At 42.4% G+C, this 18,758-nt stretch overlaps 2 protein-coding genes across 3 annotated transcripts in view; one reads left to right on the forward strand and one right to left on the reverse strand.

Annotated features, from left to right (window-relative positions):
• AKR1B1 (aldo-keto reductase family 1 member B) overlaps positions 1 to 8,972 on the forward strand; it is a 31,232-nt gene extending 22,260 nt beyond the window's left edge. The window contains exons 7-10 of the mRNA XM_088459293.1: positions 6,108 to 6,189; positions 6,937 to 7,020; positions 7,373 to 7,455; positions 8,502 to 8,972. Coding sequence (XP_088315419.1) covers positions 6,108 to 6,189; positions 6,937 to 7,020; positions 7,373 to 7,455; positions 8,502 to 8,544 — 292 coding nt within the window. The 3' untranslated portion in view covers positions 8,545 to 8,972. The remainder of the gene's footprint in view (positions 1 to 6,107; positions 6,190 to 6,936; positions 7,021 to 7,372; positions 7,456 to 8,501) is intronic.
• Positions 8,973 to 11,649: 2,677 nt separating this feature from the next.
• The window catches only part of PRDM4 (PR/SET domain 4), a 31,546-nt gene continuing 24,437 nt past the window's right edge, over positions 11,650 to 18,758 (reverse strand). For both annotated transcript variants that reach the window (XM_088459278.1, XM_088459277.1), the window contains exon 11: positions 11,650 to 13,964. In XM_088459278.1, coding sequence (XP_088315404.1) covers positions 13,676 to 13,964 — 289 coding nt within the window. In that variant the 3' untranslated portion in view covers positions 11,650 to 13,675. The remainder of the gene's footprint in view (positions 13,965 to 18,758) is intronic.

Below are 18,758 nucleotides of genomic sequence, written 5' to 3' on the forward strand. Positions count from 1 at the left end.
TTGTTCGCAACACTTTGCCAATGATACTAGAAATTGAAGAGGAATGCCGTGATTTAGTTGTAGAAAGAGTTCATAGACTAGGTCATAATCCTAGTTCTTCTACATCCCGTCCAAGAGTGGTTTTGTTTCGATGTCTCAATTATCTACACAAGCAAGCGTTTTGGACGGCATCTAAGAAGAAAACTATGCCTATAATTTGGGAAAACAAGAAACTTTTCCTATTCCAGGACTATTCAGTAGAACTCTCCAGAGCCAGAAAGGCTTTTTCTCCAATCTGTTCCAGACTGGTTGCAGACAAGCGCAAGTTTGCTCTTGTTTATCCAGCTAGACTAAGATTGTTTGAAGGATCCACCTACAAAGATTTCACTAATCCTCCTGACGCTATGGCTTATCTTGATGAAGAAAAGGACGCTAATGCACAAGATATCTCTGACTCTCCTCCTGAAACACATTGATATTCTATTAGAGAATATCTTGTTTAAAATTTGTTCATTTTGAACAATTTGAAGAATCTGGTTTTGCAAGGTTTGAATAAGTGTGGTTATGAAAATCTAGCCACTTAATTCATGTATGTTACTAGAATTAGTTGAAAGAAATTAGAATAACATATATTCTTTATTGTTATGAGAATTGATATATAACTTGCACATATTGTTACTAATTGTCACATATTTAAAGGTAAATTAGAGATATATATTCTAATTAATATTCTTATGTAATTTGAATTTATGTAGGTTATGGCACGGGGCTCTGTTGAGTCCTATTAACTAACTAAAGTACTGATTGTGGAATTAATACTACAAATTCTATCTTGCATATTGTGGTTTAAGGAAATAACTAATATTTCAGCAATTTTCTGGAATACAATGTGCCTTTTTGTTCCCTTGTCTCTGTCTATTTGTACGTCCTCCCTTGTGTTTCTTCCTCCCCGATTCATAATTAATATGCGTATACTTGATTATAAACCTTTTTGTTATAGACTTACATTGTCTACCTACTTAGAGATAACATGACGTTAAAAATTGGAACTTGGAATGTAGGAGGAATTAATTCACCCATGAAGCGACGTAAAATTCTCATGTATCTTTCTAAACAAAAAATAGATATTGCTTGCCTTCAGGAGACTCATTTGACAGCAGAAGAGACTAAGAAATTACAAATGCTAAATTGGACATTAGTTGCAGCTGCTCCATTTAATTCTAAATCAAGAGGTGTAGTTATCTTAGCCAAAAAATCTATTCCTTTCTCAGTAATTTCGGTGAACATAGATCCTGAAGGCCGATATATTATGGCTGAAATTTGTCTAAATGAAATCACATATATCCTTTGCAATATATATGCCCCAAATATTTATAAGAAATCTTTTTTTCAATACATACTTACTAAGTTATTATTATATTCTCCAAAATCACTGATACTTTGTGGAGATTTTAATCTCATATCATCTCCAATTTTAGATCGCTCACATAATACATATTCTCCAATTTCATTACCCAAGTTGGGAGTTCCAGAACTAGCTTCCAGGCTACAACTAATTGATGTATGGAGAGCAATTAATCCTACTGAAAAAGATTTCACCTGTCTTTCAGCTGCTCATCATACATTATCACGAATAGATTATATTTTACTTTCTAACTCTCTTTTTCCACAAGTCATAGAAACAAACATCGAATCTATAGTATTATCCGACCACGCATTGGTATCGATATCTATTCAGACAAAAACAGATAGAGGACTATATCGTAATTGGAGATTCCCTACATATCTTTCACAATCAATCACTTTTCGAAATAAGCTGATCTCGGCTTAGATGGATTATAAACATAATAACCTTTCCCATGCAGAATTGAATCCTTCATTATTTTGGCAAGCAGCAAAATCGGTCCTACGAGGACATATTATTTCTTATACTTCAGCTGAAAATAAACGGATTGCTAATGCATACTCAGATGTACAGACTAAACTCACTAATGCATATCAGACATACAAATCTAATCCAACTCCCCCTTCTAAATTAATATATAATGAAGCCAAAACACATTTTGAGGAATATATGAAAAATAAAGGAGACAGATATCTGTTTCTAATCAACTATAAATTTCACAAATTTGGCAATAAGTCTGGAAAACTATTAACTAACCTATTACAGGGAACGAGGAAGCCAATGGTAGTTCACCCACTGCGTATGTCAGATGGATCTCTGACTACCTCTAGTAATGAAATCACAGAAGTGATGAAAACTTTTTATGCTACACTTTACTCAAATAATACTACCACATTAGAATCTAAAGATAGTGAATTTATTGGTTGGGAGGATCTTTTGTTTCCGCAGATCACTAAAGACTTGGCCGATACAATAGTAGAACCTATTACATTAAAAGAGGTCACTGGGGTTATACAACAGTTGAAATCCTCTAAAGCCCCTGGCCCGGATGGTCTATCAACTGAATTTTCTAAAATCCTACTTCCACAGATTGGAGATCATTTAGTATCCTTTTATAACCACATTATCACTACTAACTCTATCCCTGCTTACTTTAATTCTGCAATCATTATAGTTATTCCCAAACCCAAGAAAGATTTATCACTTTCAAGTTCTTACAGGCCGATATCTTTACTCAATGTTGACTATAAGATTCTAACGAAAATTATTGCAGAACGATTAAAGAATATACTCCCACAAATCATACATACAGATCAATCAGGATTTATATCAGGACGACATTCTGTGGTAAATGTCAGGAGGGTCTTGGCGGCTGTGCAACACCTTAATACCTCAGTCCCTTACTCCTAGCATGGTAGTATCATTTGATGCTGAGAAGGCATTTGACCTCGTGATATGGAAACATCTTTATTCAACTTTGAGTAAATTTGGCTTCTCAGCATCTTTCATCAATATTTTGATAACATTATACACGAAACCACTTTCACAAGTGTCATGCAATGGATATATTTCATTACCGTTTGAAATTCAAAGAGGAACAAGACAAGGCTGCCCTCTTTCTCCGCTCCTCTTCGCAATAGCGGTTGAACCATTGGCTATAGCCTTGAGAACATCTCCACAGGTAGAGGGAATAGCAATCGGTAAAGTCATCCTAAAGATCGCACTTTTTGCGGATGATATGGTACTCTTTGTCACAAATCCTCATACCTCATTTCAAAAAGTGATGGATATTATACAATCCTTTGGTCACATATCAGGGTATAAGGTGAATCTGGATAAGTCCGAAGTAATGCCAACTAGTGGTCCAAAAACATATTTTGAAACTCTGCCCATTTTGAAATCTTTTAATGGGATCTCAACTACTCTTAAATATTTAGGAGTTCATATTACCTCAGATCTACAAAAGCTGTATATTGCCAATTACACTCCAATGATAAACAAAATAAAATCATTAATAGATAATTGGAAATCTTTACCTTTATCCCTATTAGGTAGATTAGCAGTTATAAAAACTATAATTTTCCCAAAAATATTTTATCTAATGCAGATGTTACCGAGTGGTCTTACCCAAAAAGATATTAAAACTTTATCTAAAACTTTCAATTACTTTATATGGCAAGGTAAGCGCCCAAGAATAGCGAAACCAAAAATGTTTACTACTAACGATAAGGGTGGATTTGGTCTTCCAGATCTAAAGAACTATTCTCTCTCGATATTTTTCCGATATATAAATGATTGGTTATTAGAAAGAGGCACATACACCGATAAACAAATTGATGAAGAATTATTTTTACCTTATTCTCCTGGAGCGTTATTACACTCTAAATGTAAAGATATTCCTTTCCATATATTAAACAATATACTTTTTAAAGACACCTACTTTTCTTGGATATCTATTAATAAGAGACTAAGAAGTCAATTTCAATATACTGATTATATACCTTTATGGGGCAACCCAGCTTTTCCTCCTTCCTTGTCTAATGCTAATTATCTTCAATGGAAGGAAAAAGGTCTTTCTAACATTTCCAAAGTTTTCGATCCTGGGGGTTCTTTATTGTCATTTAGGGAATTGCAACAGAAATTTAAATTGCCAAAACAAAATTTCTTTATGTATTTGCAAACTAGACACTTCATCAGATCACTCACAGTGATAACTGAAGAAAATAGAAAATCTACACCTCTTCAACAGTTGTTCAAATTGATATGTAGAATACCATTTAAAATAAAAATGTTATATAAACATTTAGTAAATGATCACTCTGCTGTCCAGTGGGTCTCACTGTATAATACTTGGCGGAAGGATGCTCCAACTATCTCATCTCTTGATGATTTAACTGGTCATACTGACTTTATATTAAGAAAATTGCAGTCATCATATCTTCAAGAAGTACATATGCGCACGATTCACAGGGCATATATCTCTCCAGCACAGCGCAAACACATGGTAGCATCAGAGACTGGAAATTGTCCTAAATGCCATATAACGGAAGCTACCTTTATCCATTGTATATGGGAATGTGGTATAATTAAGACATTTTGGAACAAAATTACTCAAATGATAAATACCTTATTTACACTCAACCTGGTACCTAAATTAGTGGCTTGTATATGTGCTAATTTTGAAGAGTGGGATTTAGGACCTCATAAAAATAATATTCTCCCACTACTCATATGTATAATTACGATAGCGAAGAAAGTAATATTAATACACTGGATTAGTAGATCTTCGCCCTCTCTTAGAGAAGTTAAGCAAAAGTTGTTACAACTAATGTATTATGACAGGCGATCAACCTTGCCGGACATAAATAAAGGAGTGGAAAGATTTTACAATAAATGGGAGTCCTACATTAATACTCTTGAAAGCTCGACACAAGATCAGATTATCAAATTATTCGAGAACACAGATTGGTTTTTGCTTAGAAATATAGCTTCCTCTTAAGATACGAAATATATAGATAAGCTATCTTCTATCTTCTAATTCCTCTTACTTAATCCAACCATACTTAGATCTCTTAAATCTGAAGAATTACTTATTAGATAAGGAAGTCTACTTCAATACAGATTTTAATAACTGACAATGCTATTTTTATTCCCCTCCCTCCCCTCTTCTCCCTCATGTGTCATGTCTTTTCTTTTATGTAGTGTGTTAGATCATTGATATATATTGATATTCCAAATAATCTAGCGTTAAATTATTCTAGATAATAACATTAATGCCTAACTGAATACTGATAACGTTTAGGTTACCTAATATTTTGGACCAAGGTAATGGTCAAGATGTTCTATATAATGTTAATATACCTATTCTCTATTTTGAATCATATATGTGGCTTAAAGAGATCTATTTTAAGTATTATCTAGAAATTTGCTTAGTTTATCAATTGATATTGGAAATGCTTAATGCTAATCTTTTTGTGTAATACATATTGTGTTCTTTACTTTGAAAGTTAATAAAAAAGTATATTAAAAAAAAAAAAAAAAAAAAAAGAACAAACAAAAAAAAAATGTTCTTGACCTAATAATAATTTAAAATAATAAAAAATATTTTTTTTATATATAATTATATATTTTTATTTTTGTTAAACCAATAAAATGACCATTAGCTTTTTTTTTTTTTTTTTTTTTCGGTCATTGATCTATTGGACTTCGCAAATTTGATTTCCCCAGCGGCTGCTCTTCTCTGCAGCTACCTGGTGGGGGGGTTCTGTTGGGCTTTCTTGATCGGCAACACAAGACACTGGGGGAGGTAGCAGGGATACAGAGGGTCCGGGAGATCCTTCTGCTAATGGCGGCTGCTGGAAGATAACCTGGCAGCTGCCCAATGTGCATTTCTGACTTTGTCGTTTTGTTTGCAACTATCTACGCACAGCGTGGCTGCAAACGCCAGGCAAGTGGTTATTCCACCCGGTTTGTTTGGCATGCATTCACTGATTGAGAGTATGCCTAACGCTTACCTATGACTCCAGTGGCCATTATGGTAGCAGCCAGCTTAGTCTCTCACTGCAGTTGGTTATCCTTTATTGCTGGGCTCTTTCCTCCTCTTCTGTGTCAGAGTGAAGTTTAAAAATAAATACAGTAAATTAAATATGCAGATCTATAGATGTAATTGTCCAATATATAACTTCTTAAATTTTTGTCTTTTAATTTTTTCCATGTTTATTAGGGCTAAGCCAGAAGATCCCTCCCTTCTAGAGGATGAGAAAATCAAAGCCATCGCTTCCAAACACAAAAAGAAGGCCGCCCAGGTGAGTGCAACCTGGGACACTTACATCTGCTCTATAGAAACCACACTGGCCGCTCCTCCCGCATCAGCCTGAGCCATAGGGGCATAGCATCTAAATTAGCCGCACGTGTCCTGCCTGAATGTGTGGTTTTTGGGCCGATCGGCCATATTGTTTCCAATACCCCTGGGGTCAGATGATGACGGAACACAGGCTGGTGGCTATCTTACAGCAGTATCCATATTATACATAATGATCTGCTTCCCACCCATAGCGGTATTATTGGACATGTTGTCACCTTGGGGCCATACGCTGCGATAACCCAGAGAGTGCGATCATCTGTCATACCTCCCGTAGTTCTTCTCTTTCCCATGTGTTGGGTGTTTTTTTTTTTTTTTTTAACAAAAGTCCATTATGTGCCATGCTGGCAATGTGCCGCCATGACAGAGTGGGGACGTGTACCCGCAGAGCATCATGATGGGAACCTCGCATATTATCTCATACGCACGTAACTGTCTGCAGCAAAGTAAGCGCTGTTGCGCTCCTGCAGTTATCCGTGATATGCGCAGCTGCGTGTTGGAACAATTTACTTATGTACAAGTGCGGTGACCTAATATTAGGCTGCCAAACACGGTGCAGCATTGGTATTGGGGGAGCTATGCCATGAATGTAATCCTGCGCTGTGTACTGAAGGGCTTACCTAGAAATGAAGTTGGAAAGTCTTATTACAGATATCCGGTACTTACTATAGTTCTTAATATACCGCTACAGGTCCTAATCCGCTACCATATCCAGAGGAACAACGTCGTCATCCCAAAATCTGTGACCCCTGAGCGCATTGAAGAGAACTTTCAGGTACAGTGTGACAATGGTGTCTTGTATTGCGGTGATACACCGGTGGGATACGCTGGCTGGGCCGCACTCACCCTGCAGTATGTTATTGTACCATGTTATTGTACCATGGGCTGGGTCACTGATCTGGCACTGACGTCTGTATTGTCTGTGATGTGCAGGTGGGGGTGGGATACGCTGGCTGGGCCGCACTCACCCTGCAGTATGTTATTGTACCATGGGCTGGGTCACTGATCTGGCACTGACGTCTGTATTGTCTGTGATGTGCAGGTGGGGGTGGGATATGCTGGCTGGGCCGCAGCATCTTATTGTGCCATCGGCTGGGTCACTGACGTCTGTATTGTCTGATGTGCAGGTGTTTGACTTCGAGCTGTCCCCAGATGAAATGAAGGATATCTCCAGCTTCGACCGGGGCTGGCGGGTCTGTGCATTATCCTCGTAAGTATAAACTTGGGGCCGATTGATTGCTGAGCAGATCCGATTCTCCTCTCTATTGTGTTAGTCAGCAGATGCTTTTAGCCCTGTATTGTATGTGGACACCCAAACTTCCCACCCATATGTACTTGTTGAATAGCTTATTTTAAAGCCATGGTCAGTAATATGAAGTTGGTCCCCATCCTCTACTGCTAGTACAGCCTCCTCTTGTTTGAAGGCTATTGGATGAGGCCGGGCTCCCAGTCTGCGTTTCAAGTTTGTCCCAAAGGTGACTGATGCGGCTGAGGTCAGGGGGTCTGTGCAGTTCTTCCACACAACTTAGCAAGCCATGTTTTCATGGTCGTAGCATGGTGCATTGTCATGCTGTTACGGGGATGGGCCTCCGCAATGCTGTTCTCTAAACTCTGTATGCTGTAGTGTTCAGATACTGGCACTAAGGGCCCCAGGCCTAACCATGGAGAACGACCCAGACCTATGCATAGGGGCAGGAAACGTCCCGGCTTCTACCAAACCCAGTCTTGTTGGACTGCCAGATGGTGACGCACAAGGTGGGGATTGTGCGTCTGCAGAGTAGAAGGGTGCTGTGCTTTATGCCTGTCCTGCTGATGTCCGCCATTACGCATAATGATCTGAACCTTTAATACAGCTGCGGAAACCCCGATCCTTGAAACTGGGCAGCCTGACTTGTTGGAAAGGTGGCACCTGTGGCAGTGCCATGTTGTGCTCTTTGGTACGGGACATGCTAATGTTTGCCTATGGAGCTTTGTGGCTGAAATAGCCAAGCACACTAATTACAGCGGACTCTACATACTCACACCCATGTAGTGTTGGCACAGTCTGAAATTAGTTTGCAATGGAGACTTTAAAGATCACATTTTGCTGGATCATTAATAACTATTTACCCATAAAAACTGAATTAGACATGGAGTAATGTTAAACCATTCTACTACATGAGGTTGTGATTACTGGGAGGGGTAGGTTAGGATGGATATGACATGATGACCGCCTCATAAAACTACATTTCCATTTTATTTTTTATCCATCTGCAGAGCCATAAAGCACAAGGATTATCCGTTCAACGCAGAGTTCTGAGCTGGGCCGTCGCCTGTTTGAGACGCTTGTTCTGTCATTTTGTGCTTTTGACAGTGTGTTCTATTAGCTTTGGATTGTTCTATACCTTATAAATCTTACGGTTCAGTGTCATACAGGTAGGAGGGTATAACCTCTGGCAGAAGGGTTTAGAAAGTGCCTTACTGCAGAATGGCCAGCCGCCCCCCTAAGTAACTCCCATCCTTTCCTCTGTCTGCGTCTTACAGCCCTGGTATAAAACACACTGACCTCATTCTGTCTGCACTTGAAGGATCATTTTGTATTTGTAGTGGAATATTGTAGAATCCGTGGGACACTCCAGTGTTAACCTCCTGCCGATTTTAAGCACTTACAGTATTTTCTTCTGTTCAAACAGTGGAGTTGTTTTTTGCCTTTTCTATATACGTACAATAAACCAGTTTTGAAACGTGTTTGTTTGTAATTGTGCCAATTGGTCGTGGATATGAGCAGCAAGTCCTGTCACGTCTGCCCCTATGGGGGCAGAAATTCGACTTCAGCACTAATCTGGGTACCTGTGGCTACTGAATATTCATGCTACACATCCCAGCATGCCCTAACACCATGATTTTCATCTCAAGACACACTACATAAGATTTTAATATTGCAAACACACTAACCGGCGATGCGGCATGCGTGACGACAAATTAAAAAACACGTTGGCTTCCACATAAAAAAAATAAATAAAAAAATATATATACACACACATTGGCCTCCTCAAGAATAAAACACACTACAGTACAACTGTGCTGAGCTGACCGCCACGGTACACTTGACAACCGCTCATGGCACACTGGTTGAAAAATGCTGCCCTAACCGCAAAACTAAGTCACGTCATGCTGGGATGTGTAGTTCCACAGCAGCTGAAGTGCCAAAGGAGGCCTATACCACCATTGAAGAGTTGGAGTAAGTGTCATAGAATAGTCTATACTGCAATTGAATCCCTCCTGTGAGATGGGATCAGCGTTCCCTTGTCATTGATAAAGCAGTGAGTGAATGAATGCTAGTGGTTATAGTGCCCATCTGACACTCCTCTGGTTGGCTAGATGGTGTGATAGAATATGCACTATGACCAGTCCCCTGCAGGAAGCTATAAGGCTCCGTACACAAGGACTCCTTAATGGGCACAAGTGAAAAGCTAATAAAATAGATCCCATAATGAGTGGTTCTCAAACTTGGCCCTCAGGACCCCACACAGCTCACGTTTTCCAGGTCACCCAGCTGGTGCAGTCATTACTCACTCGCACATTTTAAAAGAATCCACAGGTGGAGCTAATTATCTCACTTGTGATTCTGTGAGGAGACCTGGAAAACATGACCTGTTTGGGGTCCTGAGGACCGAGTTTGAGAACATTATGCATTATGATAAATGAGGAAGTGAACGGGTGACGATCAGGTGATGGAGCTTTATTTTAACCACTTGTCAACACTTCTCTGCAATGACAAAAATAACATTTGGAAGAGTAGACCGCTGTGTAAATTGAGCAGTGTACACTGACCACCTGTATGACCGATTCCTTCACAGTATTCTACAAGCTTCCCAGTGGCAGCATAGTAATGGAGATGGCACTGGGCCGGGTGTAGCCTAAGCCTGATGGATCTTTACATGTTAATTGTGTATTTACTCCAGTGCGGCTGTGATGGTGGAAAAACCAGCTGAGCATGACGTGGATGCACTGGTAAATCCCTCTGTACCAGCAGCATCACCACCGGTCAGAACTGAGGGGGTGCATAGGGGTCCCTGTGTAACTACACAAGGGACTGACTTTCTGATCCATGGGCAACTATAGCACTGACCTGTCTGTCCATAGAGCTATATCATTGACACGGTGCAATGTGAGGACAATTTGCCGATCTGTATTGGATTATGAATATACAGTGATGTATGGAAGCCGTGTGACACTAACAGCCCCGTATACAGCTCTCACTTCCTGGCTGGAGTTCAGTTTCACATCTGTCAGGCAGCCCCATCGGCTCCTCTCAGCAGCTCACGGGCCTGGCAGTAGGGATTAGTCGCCCATTCAATAGTCTACTCCTATCCCTTTGCTCCTGTTTAGAACATTCCCCACCCAACTCTTCATCCCAAGATGCCTCCGGTGGGCCCTGGGATGTAGGGAATGGGGCTGTAGCTGCTTCCTAATATGCTGAGCTAATCTATAGGGCGGCAGCACCCCAAATGAAACCAGGTACTAGTGCCTCTGTGCACCTGGATTTCAGGAACACACTTGTCCAGTAGGATGTCACCATTGATCAATTATGGAACACGTTGGCATGCATTGGAGGTCAGCATCCTGCCAGCCTGGTCCTGTATACAGTCCGGAGCCATGAATTCTTCATTCATAGTCACAACCTTCCACAAAACTTCACAGAAAGCAAAAAGTTTTATGTGGATTTTTTAAGTGACCTTAATGTATCTCACTACGCCCTCTGCTGGTGACTATAGGGAAGTACAGTGGTCATATGTGGTGCTATTGTACAAAGGGGGAGTTCTGCAATTTTTAGAGGATTCCAAGTGGTAGATGCAACAATTCCTGATTCTACCAATCTGCACCTTAATGGTGGAACTTTCCAAAATGCCATCTTCCAAATTGATAAAAAATAAATAAAACTAAGAGATGGACCTGATTTTATCTAAAGCAGTGTTTCTCAAACCTGGTACTCATGGATGCCTGACAGTACATGTTTTCAAGGTATCCCCAGGAGTAATTAGTAACACCTGTGCTCCAGCTAGATTATCTGGAAAACATGCACTGTTAGGATACCATGAGATGAGGACCATGTTGGAGAAACACTGATCTGAAGTAAGCCTCCCCCCCCCCCCCCCCCCAAAAAAAAAAATATGTCTGCTCCCACGTCAGTCTGACATGGGGGAGAGGAGAGGTGTATTCCTTCCCGCCCGAACACATTCCTCCCGTAATATCCTCTGCGAAATATAGTTACATCTACCATTACATACTACAGGGAAAGAAAAAAAGGGTTTCCCCCCAGCACACTGCAAAAAAACAGCAGACAAACTTGAATACTACATAACAGAGGTAATTGTTTCATACATTTGCAAATATATGGTTAAGTGCCAGGCCAGCACCCCTAACGATACATGATAATAGCACCTACTCTGGGTCTGGGGGGCTGGGTTGCAGAGTAAACCCCTCCCCTTACAAGCACCTGTGAAATACCATTAAGCAGCCACTGTTTTGTATTGATCTACCATTACATGAAAGAAAGAAATCCACTCAATCATTAAGTTGTCAGTGATTTTTGCAACCAGGACACAAGGAATCTGCACCTTCACCGCTCTTACAGTAAAGAATGCCTTCCATCTGCAACCCACGACCCCTTGTCCTCTACAAGGTCCTTACTATAAAATGTATTAATTAGGTGACCTCCTAAGGGGCCTTTATTGCCAAATTAACCATTTACCATCCCATTCCCTTTATTAATGAGCTCTAAAGTCTCTCATCTTCTCCTGTGTCCTTACACCAGGGTTTCCCAAGCTCAGTCCTCAAGGCACCCCAATAGTCCAGGTTTTAAAGAATATCCAGGCCATTTTTAGTTATGAGGTACAAATTAAGTTACCTGTGCTCAAGCATGGATATTCTTAAAACCTGGCCTGTAGGGGGCCACTATAACTCTTCCTACTTTGCCTCTTTACCAAGGTGAAGCAGGATGGGGCACAGATGAGATGTATTAACATCTCGTCTGCCAGAGCGGGGCAGTAAAAGCTCCCCCCTCCGACGATCCCTGCCTGAGTACGCAGCGTATCAGCCTAGTGTTAATGCGCTGTGTCTCCCTTCCCGGCCGGCTCCACTGGGCAGAACCTCACAAGCATCGCGAGATCCCACGTACAGCCCCCTGAAGCCGGCAGCAGTGACTGCGCTGTCCCTGCTGTGGTAATAGGGCACTGACCGTTCATACATTGCCCTACAAAATATCGGCGCACTGCCTTGTAGATAGCAGTGCCGATAATGACACGGGCACATGTCAATTACTGCCTCATCCCGCAATAATACATGGGGAGCATCGGTATCGGCACACAACATGCGCAGATACCATTTCCCTATATCGACAGTGGATACATCTACGGCAGAGTTTGGGAAACTCTGGGCTACTGCTGGATCTAGCTCTATGTGCATTCACAATGCTTGGCCATTCCATTTGGCTATGAGTTGTCCAGCCCTGCAAACACACCAATGCTGCCATGGGTGGATCTAGCCCTATATATTCTAAAGTACTGACTAAGGGCCTGATTCAGAGCCGCTCGTAAGCGGCCGCTCGTTCGTTCCGAGCGATGTTAGCCCAACTGCGCATGCGTACGGATCGTTATACGCATGCGCTAACCAGTCAGTGCGGCCGAAATTCATGTGCTCGCTAAATAGCGAATGCCTGCTATTTTGAATGACAGAAAGAGGCGTATGTGGGTGGTAACAGGGGAAGGTGCTTGAAAATGGGGAGTGGAAATCAGAACGCAGGCGTGCTTAAAGGTCAAAACGGGCGTTTTATGGGTGTGCATAATTAATACAGCAGCGTCACTGGGTTATTTTATAGTCAGAACTGCTCACAAAATTGTGGTAGCAAACACCAACCCCAAGAATAGCGAGCAGTTCATACCCTTGTCGATGTACTCGATTAATCTAATAAATAGTGGACATGACGTAGGATGCGAGCGGCCAGGGGGCGTATTTTTCCAAAAAACGAACACAAGTTTTGTTCGCTCGTTCAGACATAGAGGCGTGAACAGACCGCAAACAGCGAACGGTTTTAGAACGAACGACCGCAAATAGCGAGTGGCTCTGAATGAGGGCCTAAGTTGGTTAAATGAAAGCTATTACCATAAAGTGCAGAGAAAAAAACATGAGGAGCACCTGCAAAAAAAAAAAAAAAAGCCCTCAGCTCTCCAAAAGAAAGTCCCAGATTTGTCATGGTCTTTATTTATAGAGTTTCCTCAGTATGTACACAGGTCTAACACCTGAGGCCCCTTATAGAAAAGGATGGCGACCAGCGTTAGAAGTCCATGGTTGTGATCCTCCGTGTGATCAAGAGCTTTACCCTGTTTTGGTTGTTGCACAAGACGGGTGCACACAATAAATAAAATAAATAGCGTTAGCGCCCCCTGATGTCACGTGTGCGATGAAAGCTGTCCGTCTGTGCTAAACACATTGCAGTCTGCACTCAGTAACTCTTCCTCCTCAGAGTCCTCCTCTTCCTCATCCTGGTCGGTGAGGGGCGCCGTGCTGGGACCTTTGCAGATCTTCAGGTGGCGGGTGAGGTGGTACTTGGTGAGGAAAGCCTTGGAGCACTTCTCGCACACAAAGTCCCTCTTCCCTTCGTGAGAGTTGAGGTGTTTTTTGAGATGGTTGGTTCTGCAGAAGTGTTTGTCACATTTCGGGCATTTTATCTGTCGCTCTCTGTTTGGGGAGGAGGGGAAAAAAAAACGTGTTTAATATATGAAGCAGAACGTAAAACACTAATGTACGGAATGTGAAAAGGTCAAAACAGAGAGAGGTGGAATTTATATAAAACTTTTTTTTTTTTTTAACATTTCTGTCATTTCACAAAGACGGAAAATTGCTTTAATTTCAGGACAAGCTTCATCCCCGACAGGACGTGACGCAATGGACTGATCAGGCCCAGTGACTAAATACCTCTGCATTCAAAGCTAGAACGCATTTTTCTTACTAATTTCTTTGTCTCACAGCAAATAGGGGGCGATGTTGAGTTACCGTAATGTGCGGTGACGTTTAGTTGGATGTAGTTTTGTCCTGAATCCCCCCCCCCTCTGTGTCTTACAAAGGCATAATATATCTCCTACTGTAAAATAATATTCAATCCTTTTATCAGTGACTTATATAAAAAGCACTATGGTCATTGGTGACGGGTGTGATATACGACTGCCACAATCATAATGTCAACAGGGCTGTAGTTGCAGTGCTGCCCTCTTCTGGTGGCAGCTAATAACTGCAATTGCACAGGAAATGCTTCAGCTACCTTCAATCTCGCTAACGGTCTGTCTCTGCTGTGTCCAGACTACAGGTATGCAGGCATCGATACCAGCCATGTATATTAGTTGATGCCTTATCGGTATTCTGTAGTTGGGATGACACACGCCTGTAGGGACGCTGGGAGTGGGTAATGGCGCGGCATGATTATGTTCTGCCAAGTACAGTACAAGCCGCAGCCCAGTAACGTGGTTGGAGTAATAACACAAGTCAGTGGCGATTTGGCACAATAAACCGAACAAACAAAGTATTAAAAGTGAAAGTTAGATTTATGGTGCATACACACGATCAGATTTTTTCTTCAGATATGGACGATAACGATTTAAAAATCGTTCAGTCGTTCATATCTGAAGGAAAATCGTTCATATCTGACATGCCTGAACGACGGACGATCAACGATGCGCGTTCCCGTTTGTCAGATAACGATATCTGACATCTGATGGGTTTGCAGTCAGACTTGGACGATTCCATTCATTTTAATGCAGTCAAAAATCGTTCAAAACTTTGGTCAAATCGTTCAATCGTTCATCTGACAAGTCTGACAAATCTGACCGTGTGTACGCTCCATTAAGCTGCATACACACACAACGATTTTATTACCAACGATTTTCTGTCAGATTTTTTTAAAGTGTAATGAACGATTTTTTTGAACTACAAACGATTTTTGCATATTCCCTTAATGAAAATCGTTCAGATGACAAGTCTGACTGAACTACAAACGTGAACGCGCATGAACGATAATCGTTCAACGTTTGGCTCAGAAAGTGAACGATTTTGTTAAACGATAATCGTTCAAAAAAATCGTTGTGTGTGTATGCAGCTTTAGGATTGTTTACTTTGTCCCATTACTTTTGGCCCCTTAAAAAGTGGGAGGCACATATAGAGACCGTTGTAATTCCTACACCGTTCACCTGATTTGGATGTAATTACCCTCAAATTAAATCTGAAAGTCTGCAGTTAAAGCACATCTTGTTTGTTTCATTTCAAAGCCATTGTGGTGGTGAATAGAGGCCAAAATATGAAAATTCTGTCAATGTCCCAATATTTCTGCACCTGACACACACACACACATTATTTATATATATATATATATATATATATATATATATATATATATATATATATATATATAAATATATATCCATATATATAAATCTCCATCCAGGAGGTTGAGCACAATGCTGCACCCACACTGCTATCCTGCAGGCTGTGTGCTGCAGGGGTGAGTAAGGAGGATTTATCTCAGAATGGGTAATGTGCTATCAGTTGCCTGGCCCCTCAAACCCCCCCCCCCCCAACAATGGGACCCTATCCCCCTTGGGCACCTGGCAGTCCCGGCTGTTTTGCTTCATATGGGGTTACCTCAACAAACCATCCTTCCCTCTTAGGGTATCCCGCATTGTTTGCAGTCTACTCCTGTACCACAGTCTGTAACTCCCTACCAGGGATTACTGCATATATGCCATCCCCTTCGGTATCACAACAGTCTGTTGTTCCCTTCCAGGGACTTCCTCAAGCTGTGCAGCCACCCTGGGTGGATGTTTTATCTAGTTCAGTTCAGAGTTTGGCAGCTTCCTCTATGGCCTTTCAGACCATGTTACAGAATAAAAGACCTAAGACGGCATCTAAACGCCCTGTATTGTCATCCCAGTCTACACAACTATCAAATACAGAGGTTTCGTTGGATGATGCATCTGATTCCGATTTCCTCTACACTGGAGCCTAAATAAAGTATTAATATTCCAGCTTTGGTGCGGGTGGTCCGAGCCATACTAGATATAGAAGAAGATGACGAACCTTCCCCTAAATCCAAATACCCTCACTTTAAACAGGTAAAGGTGACTTCGGCAGTTTTTCCTCTCTCTGACCAGCTGGTAGACCAAATGGCAGAGGCCTGGTGAGAGGTATCAGCCGCAAAAGTGTTTGGCCTTATGTTATCCATTCCCTGAGGGGCACTGTAAGAAGTGGGAATCGCCTCCTGCGGTGGATTCTCCCGTTACTCGCTTAATAAAAAGTACCACGCTACCCATGCCTTCCATTTCTTCCTTGAAGTATTCTACAGATAGAAAGGTGGAGACATGCCTAAAATCGATTTACTCTCTCTCAGGAGCGGTTGCCCATCCGTTCATGGCCATCTCATGGGTGGCTAAGGCAATAGAAGGTTGGACAAATGTTCTGGAGGACACTTTCCCCAAGGAGACTCCTGAGACTCTGAGGTCTTTGGTGGGCCACATTAGAGATGCGGCTGCTTTGGATGCCAGTCTACTGACCTCCAGAGTCTGGGCCGCGGCAGTGTCGGCTCACCGCTCCCTGTGGCTGCGCTCCTGGAGGTCAGATGCTGACTCTAAAAACGGTCTGGAGGCTTTGCCCTGCAATGGCAACATATTGGTTGGCCCGGACCTGGACAAAATTGTAGACACACTGGCAAAATCTAAATCAGCATCTGCACCTTCCAAGGCTAGAACCTCTTCCTTTCGTCCTCAAGAAAAATCCAAAAGACAGTCTTTCCCTAGACAATCAGCAACCAAAACAACCACCAAGCCTAAGAAACAGGCCCGCTTCCAAGTCAAGAGGATAAACCCTCAGCCTGATGGGACGGGCCTCCCTCTGGGGGATCCCAGAGTGGGAGGCAAACTTCTTCAGTTCACCCAGTGGCGGTGTCAAACCACCAAGGATGCTTGGGTAAAAGAAGTGGTCTCTCATAGGTACGCTCTCTCATTCCAGCGAAGACGTCCCCACCAGTTTTTCTGTGCAAGCCCTTCTTCCGACAAGAAACAGGGCCTTACAGATCCAGGAAGCCATAGAGTCCTTGCTGAAAGCAGGGGTAATTGTACCAGTTCCACTATCTCAAAGAGGGACTGGTTATTATTCTACTCTGTTTCTAGTTCAGAAGCCAAATGGGTCTCATTGGCCTAACCTCAAATCTCTGAACAAGTTCCTCAGGGTGCCCAAGTTCAGGATGGAAACTTTACGCTCCATCATACTGGCTATGGAACCTGGGATTACATGGTATCCCTGGACATTCAGGATGCTTACCAGTGTACGGGTCCAGAACAAGGGATGCCGAAGCAAGCTTGGTGGACGCTCTGTCTGTAAGGTGGACCTTCCAGTTTGCGTACCTCTTTCCACAGTCCTGCTGGTGGCTCCAGCCTGGCCCAAATGTCATTGGTACTCAGATCTTCGGAGTCTCTCCATCGACACTCCATTCATGTTGCCTCAACGACCGGACCTGTTGCCTCAGGGTCCTTGCCTTTACCTGGACCTGGATCGGCTGTCTTTGACGGCATGGCTCTCGAGACATCCATCCTAAAGGTCCAAGGGATTCTCTAGCTCAGTCATTGGCGCGATGCTCCGAGCGCGTAAACCTGCTTCGGCCAGGATATACCACAGGGTGTGGCATACATATTTCCAGTGGTGTCGCTTTCAGGATTACGACCCTCAGGTGTTTCGTATTTCCAGGATTCTGTCATTCCTTCAAGTGGGATTGGACCTGGGCCTTCGCCTGGCCTCGTTGAAAGTACATGCCTCCGCCCTGTTAGTGTGGTTCCAACAAAGGATAGCTCCACTCCCGGATATCCACACCTTTCTACAAGGTGTTCTCCAGATTCATCTCCCTTTTGTCCACCCAGTGGCTCCTTGGGATTTGGCGGTTGTTCTTATGGCCCTCCATTTGAACCACTAGATTTGGTGGCTCTCAAGTGGTAAACAGCTAAGACTCTCTTTCTCCTGGCTATTGCTTCTGCCAGGAGGGTGTCAGAATTGGGGGTACTCTCCTGTCGTCCCCCCCTTTCTGATATTTCACTTGGACAGGGCTGTGCTTCGCACTCGCCCCAAGTTTCTTTCTAAAGTGGTTTCTAATTTCCATATTAATCAGGAAATTATTGTACTGGCCTTACAGTCACCTGACCTCTCGGCAGGTGAGGCCTTATTGGATGTGGTCTGTGCGGTCCGGATTTATGTGGACCAGACCAGTTCCTTTCGGAAATCGGGCTGCTTATTTGTGCTCTATGGATTTCACAAGAAAGGATGGCTAGCCAATAAACAAACATTGGCCAGATGGCTTCGTATGACTATATCAGAGGCTTACACACAGGCAGACTTGGCGGTTCCAGCTTCTGTTACTACTCGGTCTGTGGGCCCCTCGTGGGCAGCTCGCAGCGGAGCCTTGGCTGTTCAGCTTTGTAAGGTGGCCACGTGGTCTTC

The sequence above is a fragment of the Taudactylus pleione genome, unplaced genomic scaffold (assembly GCF_031769625.1).
Source record: "Taudactylus pleione unplaced genomic scaffold, aTauple2 ptg000903l, whole genome shotgun sequence".
NCBI classification, from domain to species: domain Eukaryota; kingdom Metazoa; phylum Chordata; class Amphibia; order Anura; family Myobatrachidae; genus Taudactylus; species Taudactylus pleione.